We start from the raw sequence: 19,038 nt of genomic DNA on the forward strand, positions 1-19,038 counted from the left end.
TACAAGCAAAATCAGAATCAAAATCCCGCAATCACGAATGGTCTTCAGTGGGAAGTAACCTGCCTAATACGTGCTGTTGTAAATGTTGTAAAGAGTATCACGATGTCACACGCATGCCAACGAAGGCATGCATATCGACCCAACGGATAACAACATTCCTGAAGGATATGGCGGCTAAGGAGATAAAAGACGTCCGAAGGATGTCAGACTAGGTGTATATAAGCTTGACGAATCACCCTCCCGGATGGAGAGGAAAGACAGAAGATTAGAGCCCCTAGAAGTGCCACAGTCAATTATTAGTTGAATCAGAACCAAGCCCTTACTGCCCTTGTCACACACGAGCCATTGCCAAAGGAACCAAACCCGGCGACGTGGAGATGGCTTGCGGGAACGTGAGCGTTGGAAAGGAGTGTGTTAGCAGAAGACATTAGGGGTTCTGAGTAGGCAGGGTAGGCCGCCTCGCCGTCCAATATGGACTTGCCGACACGCCTGGGAGTACGGAAGGCAGTCGAATTTCAAGGCATCTGGGTCCAAGTCCGCGGAGGATGTCCCCACAAATAGCAGTTCGCAGTCGCAGCTAAGCAGGTCACTGAGTTTTTTGGACCATTTTGGCGAACTCCTCGAACAATCCCCCTGAAGCTCTGTTGCCAAGGGAGGCCTCGAAACATATCCTAACGCATTACTGGGAGACATCCTCTGAACTCAGCCTCTATAGGCTTCGTACAGCACTGTTGGTTAAGGTGTCTTGCTTTGTAACGAACAGATTCGTGGCAGCCAACTGTGTTTTTCCAGACCTCGCCGCAAACTATAGCATGAGTCTCTGCGAGGCCCGGTATGTTGCTGTGGCAAATAAAGGAAAGCGAATGCGCAGATCAGGAGACAGGTGGACAGGTGGATGGTGATTGAGAAGCTTCCGATTACGTGGTATACACAATCTCAAACGGCTGCGGCGTGGGTATACCGCGTCACTATTCCGTGAAGTAGGTGTATCTATATTACTGTATACGACAAACAGGATGACTCTGTAACCTGATAAATCCATACACAAGGCCTAGGCTGGAAATACCGTCGCCGCCCATGCCGTGACATGTACTTCATTCCAATTGTTGGACGACTAGGTAGAGCCATCATGAAAAGGGCAGCCATTGGATTCCCATCATCCAAGCCATCTAGAAGGGGCGGCGTGCACTTCCGGTTTGGGATTCGGTCAGTCGTGCCTCGTCCACATGCCTCTCCCGACACGGAAGCTACCCAGGTAAGGGCCAGTTTTCCACCGGGACTCTTCGCTTCGCCGCCCCAGTGGCGTCGTCATTTGCTGGCCGCTTCGCCGTCTCGGGACGGGTTGGCTCCCCGCCATATTGGGCCAAGACCGACACATCCCCCTCAGCCACATCACACAAGGTAGGCTCGGCCCCGCATGCCGGTGTCGACCCGTTCGACTCAAGTATTGGCGATAGAGGTTGGGGTAGGTAGACTGTAGGTGACCGGAGAAGCGGACTATAGCCGGGCTGTTCACTCTCGAGAACACTAATGAGATCCGCCTGGGTTGTCAACACCTGCTCCTGGAGATCGCGAGATGCCTGCATCTCACTGATTTGCTCCAAAAGCGCCGCTACCTTCATTTGCAGCTGGACATTCTCCGCGCCTAGCTTTTGGACCTGAACTTGGCCATTGTAGAGGTGGACTGAGAACTGGTGCATAGCTGCACTAAACACACCAAACGGCACCAGGTGTGCCATTTCTCGAGTGATCTGACTGGATGCCATGATTCTTTTTTATCTTGAATGTTGTCTTGTGCATGAGCAGGGCCTGTGTTTGTGTGTGGGTGTGTGTATTAATATGACCAGAACGAAAGCGTTTTCCGGCCGTTTATGCTATACAGTACTTTACCGTAGTTGGATCCAAGTGGAAACAAAACTCAAAGTCTTGCTAATTAGGCTTGTAGTGTCGCCCTGTGTACACTTGTTCCATAACTACTGGGATGCTCCAAAAAGCACCATTATCACAGGCTATACCATGATCTTAAGCCAGCCGTCCAGCAACATACTCGCTTTCTGCCGCATCGGCTGCCAGTATAGGCAATTCTCTCAGCTTGGCTAGCGGAACTCATTCCGACCCTTGTGACCTAGCCTGCTAAAGTTAGCAGTGGCTCGAGGACATCGTATACAGGATTCGCCAAGCATCCAGAGATAGCCCTCTCTTACCTGCAGGCCCACTCCCGCTCATATTGGCCTCCGGAGCCGTTCATGGAGGAGCTGGAGTAGCCACTTCCTGTGGTCTTTCGTTGATCGTCGATAAATCTATGTAAAGGCCGTCGGCTCACAGGTTTCGTGAGACTTTTAGGCACAGGACCAACCAGCACAGAATCGATGGGGAACTTCTCAAGCTGCCTCGTGCTTAGACCGCGCATTACCGCAGACAAGAGATACGCAAAAAGAAGCTATTACAAGTCCATGCCAAGAAATCCGAACTCGCGCCGGCCCAGACGAGAACACTCGCGGGAACACCGCACCCGCAGGATGTACCCGCACCATCGACATAGCTCGATTCGGTATGTCCTCGTAGATATTGGAGGTAAATACGACTATCTAGCCAGGAAGGGAAGAAATGAATCTCGAGCTGTTCATTCCCGCTCACGTCATGATGGCTGCCACCAAAATATACAATTGTATGGTGGGACAAAGAAGGCGGACACCACTCGGGAAGAAATCGAGGAACAACTGCTTCGAAACCTAGCAGTCGCAAGACACAATGCCGAGATAGCATCCCGCCCAGCACTTCCGCGTCAACGTCGTGTGCGCTTTGGCTCGGTCACCAACATTTGTTGAAGAGTTGGTCTGTAGTGATGCACCAATGCAAGCGGACGTCATTTATAGGCTATCTCAAGCAGGAAAAATGAGTGACGGCTCCATCTTCTAGCGCTAGAATATGTGATTCATATCTACAGTATATCTAGAAATATACTTACACCCTGGAGTATGTAAGGAAAGGTATGCGTATTGGACGGGTAGCGGCGGGCCAAGGGGGTGGCTATGCTCACTAGCCACAGTGCGCTACAATTGACTATGCCAACTTGGCAACTTGATAGGAACGCGGAATGGATTCATTCGTTACCATGTACCCACGTTATTGCTCTACGGAAGATCATGCTGAAATGGCGCACTATATCTACTTTGCGATATCGGCACTTGTTACTGTACGCGGCATGACTAGTTATGGCCCCTGTGGTAGCTGCATTGGAATCTTGGGGACAGAACTCGGTCATAGGAGTGGTGTAGAGGAGGTTTGTTGCCTAAGCACCTTGGCATTCCACTGCTGAAACTTGGTGACCTGGAACTTGAAAACGGGTGGACTTTTATAGACCGAGTCAGAAGCTCAGAAGCGGACATCGTGGCTATGGTGGAATGTAGATACATGGGTCTGAAGTCTGTACGTACTGTACAATACTATAAGCTCGCAGAGAAATGCGGAGATATTGCCCATCCGGCCGCAATGATATTGTAATGGTCCCCTTTCCATAATAATTGTAAAGTCACGATTCGGGCTTGGACAACCCTACCTTTCGAGAGGGAATAAAACCTTGGATGACGCATTGAGATACTCGGATGCCCTCCTTCAATGTCTTGAACATTCTCACGCGCTCGTTCTGCTGGTCTGCCTCTCGAACGGGGGACCGTAGGATTGAGAATGCCTCTTAGTCAGAATCCATGCCAGAACACGTGGTACTTCCCACACGTAGAGTCCAGAATTGACGGCAGCCGCAGATGAGCCGCTTGCTCACGCGTAGGCCAAAGCCACGTCTGCTGAGTTAGATGCTGTCAATTTGGCCCTCACACGCATGTTGCCAGTTCTGTTTCGTCCAGAACTTCGCCTCTGCTAGAAATGTAAGTGATGGATCAGTACTTCCTAATCGAGAGTCTCTAATTGGCAGGTGGATACATACGGATGACATACATATTGGAGGCGGCGTATTGCGTGTCGTCGGAGGAATGCAGACACAAGATCAGGAATTGCGCCGGTCATAACCTACGGCGGAAGAAGACGGCAAATGTTATATACCAGTCGCATGGGTCATATGTGCAGTATGGCGGTAGCTATAGCGTGTAAAGTGGACATAGGAGGTTACAGTACCTTGCGCGTTCACAATCGAAACGTCTCGCGGGGATTTCTGCCTTGACCTGTTCGTCCTAGGGATGCATTATACGAGGAGCTTTGCTCCTGCATTTTGCTCTCTAGGCTGTATTGGCTCCCAATGAGCAAAGCTAGCGAGCGGGCGCCGCAAAGCCGAAACAACCATTCTGGTCCGACCGTAGTATCCAATTGTACTCTTATCAGCGTACGACGATTCAGTGGCATAATGTACTCTCTTTTTGCTGCATCAGCTCGAAGAGGCTCACGGGCTGTTTGCGGACCTTAATTCTGTTGGCCCTTACTGTGGTGCAGAACCGGAATCGTCGCTCAAGTGGCACTGAGACGGGAATGAACGCCTGACGGACAGCTTGTGATGTCCCATACCTGTTCTGGTGCGCAGGAGCCTGATGTTCCCACCGCTCCACTTGTACCATTCCGACGTAGAAGGCTACCTATCCAAGAGCTTGAATCATCCAGCAGCATATTCTCTTTTTGCTGCATCTATCGAAAGCTTGAAGATCCTCACGCACTATTTCTCGTATAGAAACCGGAGCACTAGCGCTACTACTGTCCGTGCTAGGACTACCGCATCATAGACTACAGTATCCTAGGAGCAATAACAGTCCTAGGAGCAACTAACATATCCTAGGAGCAACTAACATATACAGTCCTAGGAGCAAAACTACCATACCCTAGGAGCAACTACAGTCCTAGGAGCAACTACCACCCTAGGAGCAACTAACATATCCTAGGAGCAACTACAGTCCTAGGAGCAACTACCACCCTAGGAGCAACTAACATATCCTAGGAGCAACTACAGTCCTAGGAGCAACTAACATACAGTCCTAGGAGCAACTACCACCCTAGGAGCAACTAACATATCCTAGGAACAACTAAAGTCCTAGGAGCAACTACCACCCTAGGAGCAACTAACATACAGTCCTAGGAGCAACTAACATATCCTAGGAGCAACTAACAGAAGCAATACAGCCCTAATCAACGAATGCGTATATAATTCAAAGTAGACCCATACATTTTGTCTCGTTCTACATTGACGTTAGTGATCATGGACAGCACACCTTGGAACACAATGAACGATGGGGACTTTTATCGGAATATCAGACGATTTCAGATGGACGCAAATGCCGACCTTGAAATTCTCTGGATGTCAAAATTATCACCGCATAAGCGCAAGTATTTGACAAAATTTTGCCAGGTCGAGCGTTTCGAATCTTTGAGGGAAAAGTTCGACCGACTCCTCATCATAACCGGGCTTTGGATAGACATGAGATTGAGCACTCTACATAAATTGCTAACGTTGTTTTCGAAATGCCCGGAGGTAAGTGTCGCCAAGAATTACGAATCATTTCTAACAGCTGTCTAGGAGATTAATAATTATCTCGATCACATCTACCATACATGGTCACGGATTCTGCATCACGATGCCACCAAGCTGCAAAAAGTCGACACAGCGACCGTTCGCAAGCTGCAGCTCAGGTGCCCAAAATACTCAAAGGCTGATGCAGACTTGTTGCGATATGAGATGGAGTCTGGGGAAGCCTTTTCCAAATTTGACGTTCGCGAACGGGGAAGCATCTGGGGCGACCTACTTGAGATCGATTATCTGATTCCATCTTTTTTCACTCTGTTCGAAGACCTGAAATACTTGGAGTCCTGCGCAGAGAGCATGCGCTCCATCATCGAAGAGCCCAAACAGTGTCTTCCCATCAAAGCTTCCCTAAGCGCTAATTTTCCGCAGCCTAGTGGAAGACCTTGGCAGTGTGAGATCGAGACAGGACAAGGCATTTTCGCTTTGAAAGAATATCCGCCTGAGCAACAGTTTGGTTTCGTGGAAAAACAGCTTTGGCTCTGTTGCATGAGAGACTACTCACGACTGCCTCTGCCATTGCAGAAGAAGCAGGGCCTCCTGGCAAAAGCCGGCCGTGAGAAAGCCAAAGAAGGTACCTTATTGAGGTTCGCGGAATTGGCACACCGTCTAGGTGTTAGGAACAAGAAGATTGAAGCACTAATTCTAAAGTCGAATGGCGCACAGAGACTGCGAGCTGTTATGGTTGAGGTGCTAAAGCCGGATCGTAATAGATGCTGGGATTTTATCAATTCCGTCTTGAAGGAGTCGGACGAAATCCTAGAGGCTACAACTATGTCACACCAGAGGCGGCAGTCTGCCTCAAGATTGCCATGCCCAACGACCACGACTTTTAAGCGTCGATGTGGATATCCAAAGCTGGAACATCACATGATTGATCGGAAACTACTTTACCTCGAAAACATGTATGGAGAGGCCCCGGCTCAGTACATGAGTCATAATGGTGAAATTACTTCATTTTTCGTACGCAGATGCGTTTTCCGCGCGTTTTGGGTCACGGACAGAGGTGAACTATATCCCAGCGTCGAGGAGGGGTCTGATTGGGACAGCATGGCTTTGTCTGAGGGAGCAATGGACTTGATCCGGCCCATAAGTCCCACGAGGTCGGCAACTTTAACGCCCGGATTACCAGATATGACAGGCGATCCACCATCAGCACAAGAAGTACCGGTTCCTGAGGTGCAACAAGAGATCTCATACAGAGAGGAACGCATTTCAAAAGGAGAGATCTTGGGCCTTGCCAGGCGTCATGTCCTCTTTCTAACATACTACGAGTCACAGTGGAGGGTCGCATCTCAAGTCCCTTTAGGGCCGAACGCTCAATCCGAGGTTGGAAAAACAGCAAAGACTTGTATAGAGTCTGGCGCGCTCCCATATTCAATCTTACTAGTACCGATATTGGCGACTGAGTGCTACAATGCGGCCAGGTCGAGTGGCAGGAACGTCGTACTGTTAATGGATATTCATAATGTAAGGATTGACGATGAGCTGAGGAGGGCGGTCTCGGAGCTGTTATGTAGTGACGAGAATTAGACGGGAACTCCAGCCGAATAAAAGAATGCGAACCAAATCTGCTCAGTTGCTGATTCACTAAACGAATTGTGGCATACGTTGCAGAAATACATTCTCAGGCCAATGCGTCTGCCAGCCCAACTCTCCAGGAGGCTCTCAATATCTAATGTCATTTAAGGATGCCTTTAACCTACCATTGAGCACTTCGCATATCAGCACGCACGCGACGCAACAAAGGTTGTGCTAAAGAAGAGCTCTCAGAGTAGTAGCTTGGACGCCACACATATTCGATGCTGCAGCCTTGCCTGGCTGATGCGCCTCTGATATGCCAGAGTCTAATGCAGTTCCTTAAACATGGTCCACCAGAAGCGATCTACATACCAGTAGAGCTAGCGCTTGTGGTTTTTCACGTATCAACATGTGCCTCCGTCTTCAACCGAAATGGATACCGCTGAGACGTGCCCAAAGGTCTTCCAGCAATCCGCCTCGTCGCAAAGGGCCTTTAAGCTGCCACCCGGCTGTTCTGACAGACAGCGCTCTGCAGCGATGCATCCATCGCGCTGTAGTCGGGTATCTTGTGGGTGCTGACGAAGCACCTGCATTCGTCACAGCGGTCGGCGTAGCGTTCGTCGTAGAGCTGGGCTCGGTGCGGGCGGGCTGCCGCTCCACTCTCTGTCGGGGAGCTCGGGCGCCTGCTTTATGATTAGCGCAACGTGGTCACTAGTCGAGAAGCTGTACTCACCTTGCGGCGTTTGTGGTGGAGGCAGCTGCCTTGGATCTAGTGAGAGCTGCTGCAATATACTCTAGACCGGTATCGTACTCGTTCTCCGTGTCGCCATCTACGTCCTCAACGGCATTGGCATCGTTGGCGTTCGGCTGGGTTCGAAATGGACGACTTTGGCTTGGTGACGCGATCGTGTTGCTTGGCCGTGGCTCGGTCTCGCGTGGCAGGCGACTGATTGACGGAACAGTGACTGTCGGCAATGGAGTTGGGAAACTCGACGGAACGTATGTAACTCAGACTGGGCATAACAATTCTGTTCAGGGTCCGGCACCTGTTGCCCGCGCGGGATGTGCATCGCCGTTTCCATTCGCTCGTGCGTCGGGTTTCAGCACGCAAGCGCGCTGAAGACATCGCAGAACTCGCCGCGCCCTCTGTGTTGATCGGCAGCAATCAGCCGCCCTTGCGAGCCTTGTCTCTTGCCTCTTGCTATGGGCCATGACGGAGGTTTAGCCATTTAAACGACTCGCGTAATTTGCTTGACACTTTTCGGAGCGTCTCCCTGAGGGTGTTGATTAAGCTACAATAGCTTCGATGGCGAGATGAAACATGAATGGTATGAGCTCGAGTCGAGTGAAGAGGTCCTTGTCAGGTCAGTTGCTGATCTGGTGATGGAATCCATTTTGGCAAGAAAGATTCTTGGCCAGCTTCTCTTCAGAGCCTTCTGAGACGAAGTCTTGTGCGGTACAGAGAGAGTTGGGGAGCTGGCCCTAATGGCGCGGGGTCGCAAATCGGCTCTGCGCGCTTGTTGGGGCGTTCTGGAGGCTACCGGTCGCGCTAGTCGCCATAGCTACTCTTCTAGCTCTGCATCCGTACAGTGGAGGTCGACGGGGCCAGGACCAGAAACAGAGCGTGAAAATATTCGAGCTCTGGAGGGATGCAGCGGAAAGAGATTCTAGGTCGGAAACAGTACAAACGGATGGCAGGGGATTCCAGGCTTTATGGTCGCGCGAACCAGAACTTTTTCAACAAATTGCTCCCCTCGCCCAGGATGCAGAAGTTAAACTTGATGATTTACCGGCTAGAAGAAGCACTTCCTCGTCGAGAAGCGGCGGAAGCCGGGACCGACAAGGCACGTGCGAATCTTTGAGCTCTGGATAGATGCTGCAGAAATAAAGTCATGCTGGATGATTCTGGCTCCGTATGAATCGGCTCTCTACGTCGGAAATGGTACAAGGGGAACCGTTGGGATTTTAGACTCGGTGGACGGATGCATATCAATCTGCAAGTGGACGATGACCAACAATGGCACACGTCAGGACCGATGCGCGTATGTTTTCCTATCTATACCGTGATTCGCAGCAATTTCGTCGGTGCCAACTCTCGTCGTTAGCTAAGCTACGGTTTCGCGATGTCTTCCGCAGTACCACTCCATAGGTTGGTGTTATTAGGAGAAGAAGGTGTCGGGAAAACCGCACTTGTAATCCAGTTCTACATACACCACTTTGTCCCATCGGTAAGTTGCTCCTAAATTCCCCCTGCATCTCATACTAATCAATACTTTGCTGTCCTACAGTATGACCCCACTATCGAAGATTCATACCAAAAACAAGTCGTTGTCGATGGACGGGCATGTGCAGTCCAAATCCTAGACACTGCTGGCCAAAAAGACTATTCCGTACTGCGTGACCAATGGATACAACACGGTCAAAGCTTCTTTCTGGTATATAGCATTACTTCCAGATCGTCTTTCTCAAACGTACGAGATCTCTACGCGAATATTCGACAGACGAAGGAATCACTAAATCCAAATCACCTCGGGCCCATACTGCTTATTGGGAACAAATGTGATGTCGAATCGGAGCGAGTGGTATCGACTCAAGAGGGCCATGCTCTTGCGCGCGAGCTGGGCTGCGGATTTGTCGAGACTTCGGCAAAGTACGGTATGAACGTCGAGGCGGCATTTTACGATACCGTGAGAATACTTCGGCGGGGGCGTACGGTGGCTCTCGCAGAGCAGCAAAGAGGTGCCAAAGAGGTTGATGACCCCTTCGCGGACGACCAGGATCAGCGTGTTTGGCATCAATTTCGAAGCATCCTTTGCCGCTACTGCTGCGTCCACTAATCAATGTGGCTTGGGACTTGCTTGTTGTTAGCGCCCGTTCATGTACGCTTCAATGACTAGTAAAATCTAAGTTAACTAAATGCATGGTAATTGTCACGAGTATCTTCACGACCCCCACGGCTGATGCGTTTCCTATCCTTCTTCCTTTTTCGGCGGCTAAAACGGCTAGCCTTTATGTATCCGGTATAAACTTGTACAATGAACGTGTATGTCCGGTCCGCCGCCGGCCGGTCTCACATTCAGGAACGATTGCTCCTACCAAACGTGTTTCTGATCCAGTACAGAGGACCACCACTATCTCTGTTAGCGAATGGAGCCCTTAGGGGTCCGGAAGCCGAGCGACTTGGAAGCGAAGGGTCTCTGGCTCTTGAGGGCCGTGGCAAAGGCAGGTCCATAGACGAAAAGATAAAGCTATGCCATTGCGAACCACCTCGTTCATCAGAACTGCCCCGGGCAATCCGAAGCAAGTCGCCTAGGGACTTCAGTAGGTCCCACTGGCTTTGACGCAAGTTCGGCCTATGTCGTCTCGCACTTGAACGCGGTGTCCAAGATCGCCCTGCCTCCGAACCCGATGCTGCCTCGTTTCTCTGAGACTGGCCTGCCTGTTCCCCCTCACTCCCCTTTGGCTTCAGGTCCCATCATCCCCTCCTCCCGTTTTTTCCTGGGTATCCTGGATATCGTCTCGTGGGACGCAGGAGGCGCAGCGTTCGACTGGGGATAATCCTCCATAAGACTTGTGATAATACGATCCAAGGCCTCCAGGGAGTGGACTGCATCACCATGGACAGCATTCGGGTTGTGCACTGTCAAAAGCAGATGGTGTAGAATAGCAGAGAGCTCCATTCCAACATTGCCTGGACTGCTAATACCACCCGGGAAGCCCAGCTCGTCAAGTCCTTCTTGGGTACCCAAGCATGTGATTGGAAGGTTGGGGACCGGGGGAACAGACGGCGCGTGCCTGAATATATCTCCAAAGGCCCTGTGGATTCTATCAGCACAGGTTGATGTGAGACACCAAAGTAACCCTAAGATCCAGGATTGCAGCGTGAAGAGGTATCGTACGATTGAGAAGGATGATCTGGCAGGCCAGCATTGGCACCAGGTCGGTATGTCCGACAGCTGCCACTGATTATGGTGAAGCTTCTCGCCCCAGAGTGTCCCGACTGAAATCTGGCTGTGCAGACTTGCGGATCTGCTACACCCTCTCCGGTCCCTCCAAGGATGGGCTGGGGACCGTTCCGACGGATCACACCTACCCCGTTGATGGCGCCCAATAGTTCCGGTGACCTTCTTATGGCATACCCGCTGCTGTCTGGCCTAGCATGTTCTGGAACGCGGGGGCCTTGCCTGCCTAGAGACCAGTAGACTGAGTGGTGTCTAAAGCCAACACTTGATACATGCTGCGTATACCCTTCATTTTCGTCTTCATCATGATCTAACTCAGCGCCGCGGAGGTTGAATCGGTGGGAGGGATGAGTGGACCTAAATCAGGTACATCACCGTGCTCTTCTCTATGACCATTGTCTGGACCAATCTGGCAGAATAGCCGTTAGCTTTGAAGTAACCCGATGCCTGGAAAGCATACATACTATCTCGGTGGCACCGCGTGCTGCCGAAACATCAAAATGCCGAGCCTCTGTCGGAGCGTTGGGTGCCATGACCTGCTACCTCTCGTCTGTGGCCGGCCTAGCCTAAGGAATGATGTATTAATGATGCGAGGGCTCGGTCCAGTTGTTACGAACCCTATTGTGGCGTGCGGATATCCAACCGAATGATGCCCTCGTCTCGATTCCTTTGCTGTTGTTGGCCGTGGTAAGGTGGCTTGTTACTCTGTGCGCAATTGAGTCAAGTTAGGTAATACTTGTTTTTCATGCTTGCTGTCGTAAGGTAGACTTCAATAGAAGCAGACCACGCCTAGGACAGGACTTGAAACGATATGATGGTATCTTTCAATGGAATCATTTCAAGCTAGCAGCCCAGTTCAGGATTGGCATGCAACTGGCTAAGGCGCGGCAAACGAGAGCACTAGGAGTTGCGATGATTCAGAACCATGACAAAAGAGGCCTTGTTCGTAATCTCCAATTATACTATTTTTGATCTATTCGCAATGAAACCAGAATTATCCAGTAATATTATATGGTACTGCCTTTTTGCTGCTTAAGCTCGAAGAGTCTCACAGGCTGTTCCCAGCCTGAATAATGTTGACCCTTACTGTGAAAAGTGGCATTGAGAGACGGAATGGACAGCTTGTGATGCAGCCCATACCTGTTCTGGTGCACAGGACCAAAGCCTGAGGTTGCCCCCGCTCCGCTTGTACCGTTCTGACTAGATCGCTGGTGGCCTCAGAGCCAATCATCCAGCAGGGTATTTTCCTTTCACTGAATCCGCCGAGAGCTCGAAGATCCTCGTGCGCTCACAGCCTGCAGACTTGTTGGCCTACTGGAGTGCAGAGTCGGAAGAGTAGCAATGACAACCAGCGGGCCAGGTCTAGAACCCACCGTTATTAGCGTAGAGCCGGTTCGCAAGCTCGCGTCATTTTAGGACCAACTGCACACTCCTCCTGAACTGCGCAAGGACTTCTCCTCAAGACACACCGAGGAGAATCTGGGCCAGAGATCCATCTTGCCAACAAGGGTTCTGGAACCAGATCAGCAGCTCCCCTGACGACGCTCGCCCAGCTCGAGCTCGTCATGGCTGACTTTCTTTCTCCAATACCCATATCGAACGACCTGAAGCTGCTACTACTGTATTGAGTTACTGTACAGTACTGTGCTATTGGCCGTGCCTCAGACTGCATGCGCCGCTTCAGCTGCCGAGGATAGGATGCTGGACACTTGAAGAAGGGCCTTCAAGCTGGCCTGTCCGGAAACACTACAGTACCAACACGGGATCCCGAACAGGAACGTGCTGATGGTAATGGTGACCAGCTAAAACGGGGCACGCAGGGCTTTAATTGACAAGGAAGCAACTCAAAAATGTACCGTAGGTTAGCGTCAGTTGCCCTTTGGCTTCGCCGCCCGGGCGTTAATAATTTGTCTGTGTGTGTCTGTATTACTGTCAAATCCAGGTCCAGTGTCCGGATTTTAATTAAGGGTTCTTGCCAATGAGGGAATGCGGAGTATCGGCACAGCAAACAATGGCCAAATTCTGTCGCAACATCGGTTGTACTCCAAAAACGACCGTTACGCGCTGTACAGATACCCGGCGCTACCTAGTTGCTATTGTTCTGCTTAAATACAGATCTTTGGGCTGGGGCACGAAGAAACGTCCGTTTTCTGTGGCCTCTAACCCTTCTGCGTCGTGCATCAGGACGAGTGCCAGAATTGTTGATGTCATAAATACTGTGTGAGAGGACTAAATCACGCACACCAATATTACGGCTTGTTCACTGCTGCCATGGAACCCCTGGATGATTCGTGCAAGCGCCATACTCAAATTACGGATTTGACACCACAAGAACTTGGTCTTTCGAAAGCGCCGCAAGGCACTGGCAAAAATGCAAGGGTTATTAAGCGAAAGGTTCGCCCGAGCCGTCGCTTACGAGCTGTAAAAATCGCTACACCTAAAAAGCAAGACGAATCTCTGATCTTGAAATACGAATCCCCACTGCACCACTACAAGATGTCATTCAAAATGGAGCTCGGTGGTCTCATCACATATGGGGTTAGAAAGCAGCCGCCATTTACTAGCGCCCATATCCAGGAGTTTCCAGCTTCTCGAATAGTTGAAGTGCTTCACTGGTATCGGAACCTTCGCCACAAAAGCCTAGCCGAGGCCCAAGAAGCTTTCTCTGTGGGTGAGATCCTTTACATTGTACTGGAAGAAACGGCAGTTACTCTGGAAGGTATAATTCGATGTCCGGCGTATCCTGATGTTGACCAACTGAGTGTGATTCTAAGCATGGTACAGATCCTTGTTTGGTGTGTCTAAGTGGGCTTAACTGACTGATGGCAGGTCCTGGGCGGGCTTTCATTCCTGGAACGGCAGCATTTTTTCATAAATCTTGATTGCAGTTTGGTTCTGTTGAGCAATGCCGGAGACTTGAAGATCGGTAAGCTAAGATCTTCTAAGTTGTTGACGTGTACCTAACTTCGCGTAGGACTTCATAAACCTACCCAGGGAATATCGGTATCTGAAGGAACCTTGCGAAATGCGCAATTGGTCAGAACTATCACGAGCAGACTGATGTATAAGACCACAACCAGCCAATCTCACCATGCCAGCAATGCACGTTGGTCAGTGAACTGTGAGGCGAGTGGCTTTTATTTAGCTTTGAAAGATGCGAAATCCAGTACGGAGTTACTGCAGGTAATAGCGTTCATCGAAATTCTATCTACAAAAACTAACTGATGTAGCAACAATTCCTCGCCAGACAACGCCCGAAGGAAACATTGAAAGATCTCATTCGTCTAGCGCAAGTCAGTGTGCCATACAATTACCAGATAGCAAGTTGTCCAGTTTAGAATGCTCAATTTAGCAGAAGACCAACGTGCCTTCTACTGCTTTATATCTAGTTGTCCTTAAAGTAGACCCGACAGTTGCCCACATCCCACGGCGTCATAGCTCCCCATGATGGTTCACTCTGGTTGATATTCTAACTCTTGTATCCTGATACCATGTTCGACATACGGCCTGGTGGCATGTCTTAAATCATCTCTGAGCTTTCGGATGCCCGAAACTATCCCAAAATCAGCTATCAGACGCATGAGCGTATTGTTATCCTTACCTAAAATAAGCACATTTCCCGTTTCTTGTTTGAATTCTGACAGGACCCTCTCGGATCGTGTAAGATTGTTTCCTTCCCTGACTTGGGTAAAATGCCCCTCAAACTCTTGCCTGAGGAGATGTTCGAAATCTGGCGACCCTCGGAAAAGAGTAGCGCGGTGACCCCAAGGCACCTCCATCATCCCATTCTCGTGGTATATCGATATGGATAGGATCTACCAATTAGTCTTTGGACCTTAGCCAGGCGTTCTGGCAAAACTCACGTAACTTTCCCCGAGGGTGTCGTCGTCCAGAAACTCGTTCAGGAAAGGTTGTGCTGCTGCTACCAGCTCTTGGGAAAGTCAGTGCTGCGATTTCGCACAAGCGAACTGAGCGTACCTATTTGTTGGATCATCCATATGAGGTGAACTCGTCGAGTACATCCTTTCCTGTAGTAGTAGCCGTGGATGACTTTTCTCAGGTACGGTAGCATGGCAATGACGCCAGGGCCACTTGCAACCAGGAGAACAGTTCTATAGTCATTGACTGCAACGTTGGTGCCATGAGGACCGGTGATAAATGCTCGCCTTTGTACGCTCTGGCCGCCTTGGCGCCTGCAGTGGCGCAGAAGCTTTCCAGTGAAACCACGTCGTGGCTGGATGATGAGTTCTATCGAGTTTTGGCCGACCTCAGCCCACGAGGCTACGACAAATGGATGCGACTGAGCGAAGGATAGAAGGCTCACGCGGGGAACACAAAGAAGCACGTATTGACCAGCATCAATCTCGCACGGCCGTGGCAGACTGAGGGTTATATGAACGAATCCGTGAGCATCACTAATGATAGCGCGGGTGCATGGCTCGCCCCATTTCACGTTCCGGTACACAGCCATGGAAAGGCGAACCAGCACCGAAGCAGTCAGTAGCCCTAGATAGGCAACGAAATATCTGAATCGCAACTTTCCCGAGTTGAGCAGATGGAAACAAACCCCGACAATAAAGACAGTCGCCAAAAGCCGATGGATCCAGAGGAAAAGCTCGTAAGCTACCCTACGCAGCGAAGGTAAAGAAAGCAGGACTACGAAACATGCTGAGACAGCAGCCTATGCTAGATTCAGTATTTACCGAAAGAAAATAGAGGTGGGTCTTACAGAATATGCATATAGGTGTTCGTTGAAGTTGAAATCACCTCGCCCCGCGATAAATGATATAATGTGTAATAATATGTGGCTCAAACACATGAATCCAGCAGCGCTGTGAATGCGTAAGACCAGAATTCGGTAATCAGCAAAAAGGATTGGCGTGAAATGGAGTATGAGGGGAAATTGGTTCAACAGAGCCAAATCACCAGCCCGTAATGCCGCAGCTGGCAGTGAGGCAACCCGGAAGGTCAAGCAGAAGATGTTGAGGCCGATGTACGCCAAGGTCAACGCCACGCGTGCTACTGTGGCGGAATCGATATACTGATGGCTTTTCCAGAGATAGCTATAAGCTAACCACTTCGTGATGCACAGGTGACCACGTCTTAATGCCCGCTTGAACCGAACAAGTGTCCTGAAGACGAGTAAGATAGAAAGCGAACTACACCACAATATGGCAAAGACTAACACAGGTTCTACCATATTCTCGGTGTTGTAATAACAAAGCTAGAAACCCGTCTGTTGGAACTGCAGTAATAAAACGAGACGCTTTGCTCGAGCTGAAGAGGGTTGGACATATTGTACGGTATGTAGAGTGCCGGATACATAGCAGTATGGGATATGACAGTTAAGGTCTGCAAGGAGTGTAGAGGCTGAAATTGCCGCTTTCAACGCTCCCATGGGGAGGTACTGGACTTTTGGGGCTATTTTCGGCATCTATGGCATGCTACGTCAAATCTGTCCATGAAATGTGTTCAATCCAACAATGGAGCCAGTACGATAAGTTCTTCTCGCAAATAGGCACAAGGAGAAACCTTCATTAACCGGTGCTTGCCTCCAGAAACCGTCGCTCCTCCAACTCGTTACGACCGGAAAACATCCTCATATGCATAGAAGCCGACAATGAACGCAACACACAACAAGAAGCAAAAGGACAAAGCCCGAAAGCGGGGCGCGTCTCTCAGAAGCAAAGTAATAGAACTAGGCAAATATTGCGATATCTTGAGCGCGGTTATTTATTGGAACCCGACACACAAAGCTTTCGAGGCCGTTATGTATTTGCCAGACGGCCAGCTAATACCGGACCTCAATCAGCTTGTAAATATCTCTCCTGTACCGTCTGTCGTTTTGTATTGACTGGCCTAGTTCCGCGATTTGGAAGATACCACAGCGCACGCCCCGAGTGCACGAACCCTTTCAACACGCATAAATAAATCACGTCGTCATCGACGCGCTGATAGGAATCTCCCTGATAGAGATCAAATGAGAGCAAGCCCTGCCCAACTGGGCGATCAGGAGAGCCAGGAATTGCTGGACAATCATGTTGGTATGTCATGCAGTCAGAGACAAAGATATCAGAAAGGACAGACATTATTGATAATTCCAAAAGAAATAGCAGAGTCCATTACCAATTCCGAAATCGAAGCAACTACAGCTGCTTTACTGGGACGGCCAGAGCCACGTTATAGTCCGGGCTCGGCAGATACTGCTATCCCGACTTGTTCGACTGATGCGGCGGATTCTCACAACAATCCATTTGCCACACAACTGTTGGACGGTGACGATACAGCAGTATCGGGAGATTCATTTTGGGGTGGCGCAGAGCGATATGTCTACCCAGCTCTCAGAGTTACTAAACGGCCTAAGCACTTCAAGGAAGAGAGGAGCTCTCTGGCACTCAAAGTCTTCAGAATGCTTGAAGAGCTTACAGAGCGACAAATGTAGTATCTTGTCTTAACACGACGCCCGACCTATATATATCTCTTAAATACCGGAAGGGTGAAGGGGTATACTACCTAAGGGACGTCGCCCTACTCAAAAAAACAGTCGAGGGCATTATAGAGTAATCCAGAAGTGAAATTATAGCTATAAATACATCTTAACCCCGATAGGCTTGCAGAAAGTTCAGTGATAAATCCCAACATAGACCAATGAAGTCTTTCCATAACGTTCTGGATGGTTTTGGGACAGTATTATGGGTTTCTAGATGGCGCAAAGACCTCACTACCTCTAGTCGCGTTACTATTTGCTGTTGCATTTCTATCACGCAACCTTTGGCTGAAGATCCATCCTATCTGTTGCGCCTCAAACTCCTGGATGGCCTTCCGGCGTTTCCTTCTAACACTTTCCAAGTCGGACGTACTCGTCTTCCAGACTTGGTGTACACCACTCCACTTGTGTTGTTACTCTCACTACGTCTCCTTGGTATCATGCGGTTTTTACTAACTGTCTCCCTTGTACGCCGTAGGACACGACGAGCCTCGCAAGACAGAGGTTGTATGGATATATGTGATGCCTGGCGCCGAGCAGGTGTCGCAGCGTGGTGTTGCGTGATATTATCGAGCCGTCGTTTTCCGCCTGTTTCTACTCGGTGGGATCAGCCATTCTGCCTTCGCACGTTGGTTCCGGCTTACCCTACCGTGTTCACACGAAGTGGCTCGAACATGCTCATCATAAGCGGACGATGCATTTCCTGTAAGGGTAACCATTGTTGGACAGGCGGGTGGGTTTACTGTACTTTTCCATAGGTCCACCAACCTTCTGTACGAAACAAACACCATAGTGTCGAACGATTTTATTTGCAGCTTGCCAAATTACGCACAATCGAGTATTATGCGCGGAGCCGTGCTCCATATATCATACCGCACCTTCCCAATTTCTGTTCTAAATCCAGCTCCGTTATCCGTTCTCGAGGGAATTATGGAGAGCTGTATAGGTTGGCGCATCTACTTTTGACCACGACAAAGCTCAGATGTCCCTTTGGACTTATGTATAATACTGTACATATGCACTTCCGTTCCTAGAATGGAGAATACACTGTGTGCCATACATCAAGATGCAGATTTAGCGGAAACAAAGATCGCAGCCCGATTCTCTGCCTATTCTGGCCATGAGAGGCTCCAAAAACGACGGATGATAAAAGAACTCCGGTATAGGCCCGCTAGCACTGTCCCGATCCCAGCTAGTACTTTAAATACAACTTCCTGATAGGGAACATCCATGTGCAGGCTCTGTTTTGGGCACTGACCCACCTATTATTGATCTCTCATACCTCTTACGGTACTTTATGTGCAAGTTTCCGTTTGCGGACGTAATACAATGCCCTATTGGCGGCGCTAGTACAGTACTGTACAGCTAGACACACTGGAGTTTCTTCTACGTTTTGTAGAGTGCGCAACCCTGGCATCCCAATTACCAGATTTAGCTACCTTGGAGACCTCTGCACTTGAGAAACCAATTCTAATCCTACTAATTACGTAGGCTTATGGCTATCCAATCTGCCATTAACAGCAAAAAAGGTGATTGCCGCTAACAGATCC

At 49.8% G+C, this 19,038-nt stretch overlaps 3 protein-coding genes across 3 annotated transcripts; all 3 read left to right on the forward strand.

Annotated features, from left to right (window-relative positions):
- Positions 1-5,221: 5,221 nt before the first annotated feature.
- Positions 5,222-6,974, forward strand: PG998_014828 (uncharacterized protein; the record flags this gene model as incomplete). Its single annotated transcript, XM_066881644.1, has 3 exons — positions 5,222-5,470; positions 5,516-6,869; positions 6,946-6,974. 3 exons carry the CDS (start codon positions 5,222-5,224, stop codon positions 6,972-6,974), a joined length of 1,632 nt encoding a protein of 543 aa, XP_066723365.1.
- A 2,139-nt stretch (positions 6,975-9,113) lies between these two features.
- On the forward strand, positions 9,114-9,876 carry PG998_014829 (uncharacterized protein; the record flags this gene model as incomplete). Its single annotated transcript, XM_066881645.1, has 2 exons — positions 9,114-9,267; positions 9,328-9,876. Exons 1-2 carry the CDS (start codon positions 9,163-9,165, stop codon positions 9,874-9,876), a joined length of 654 nt encoding a protein of 217 aa, XP_066723366.1. The 5' UTR covers positions 9,114-9,162.
- Positions 9,877-13,272: 3,396 nt separating this feature from the next.
- Positions 13,273-15,316, forward strand: PG998_014830 (uncharacterized protein; the record flags this gene model as incomplete). Its single annotated transcript, XM_066881646.1, has 4 exons — positions 13,273-13,779; positions 13,831-13,927; positions 14,232-14,294; positions 15,120-15,316. The coding sequence occupies 4 exons, from the start codon at positions 13,273-13,275 to the stop codon at positions 15,314-15,316; spliced, it is 864 nt and encodes a 287-aa protein (XP_066723367.1).
- Positions 15,317-19,038: the final 3,722 nt, after the last annotated feature.

Source organism: Apiospora kogelbergensis (genome assembly GCF_038363985.1).
Source record: "Apiospora kogelbergensis strain CBS 113332 chromosome Unknown utg000015l_segment0_segment0, whole genome shotgun sequence".
Taxonomy (NCBI): Eukaryota; Fungi; Ascomycota; class Sordariomycetes; order Amphisphaeriales; family Apiosporaceae; genus Apiospora; species Apiospora kogelbergensis.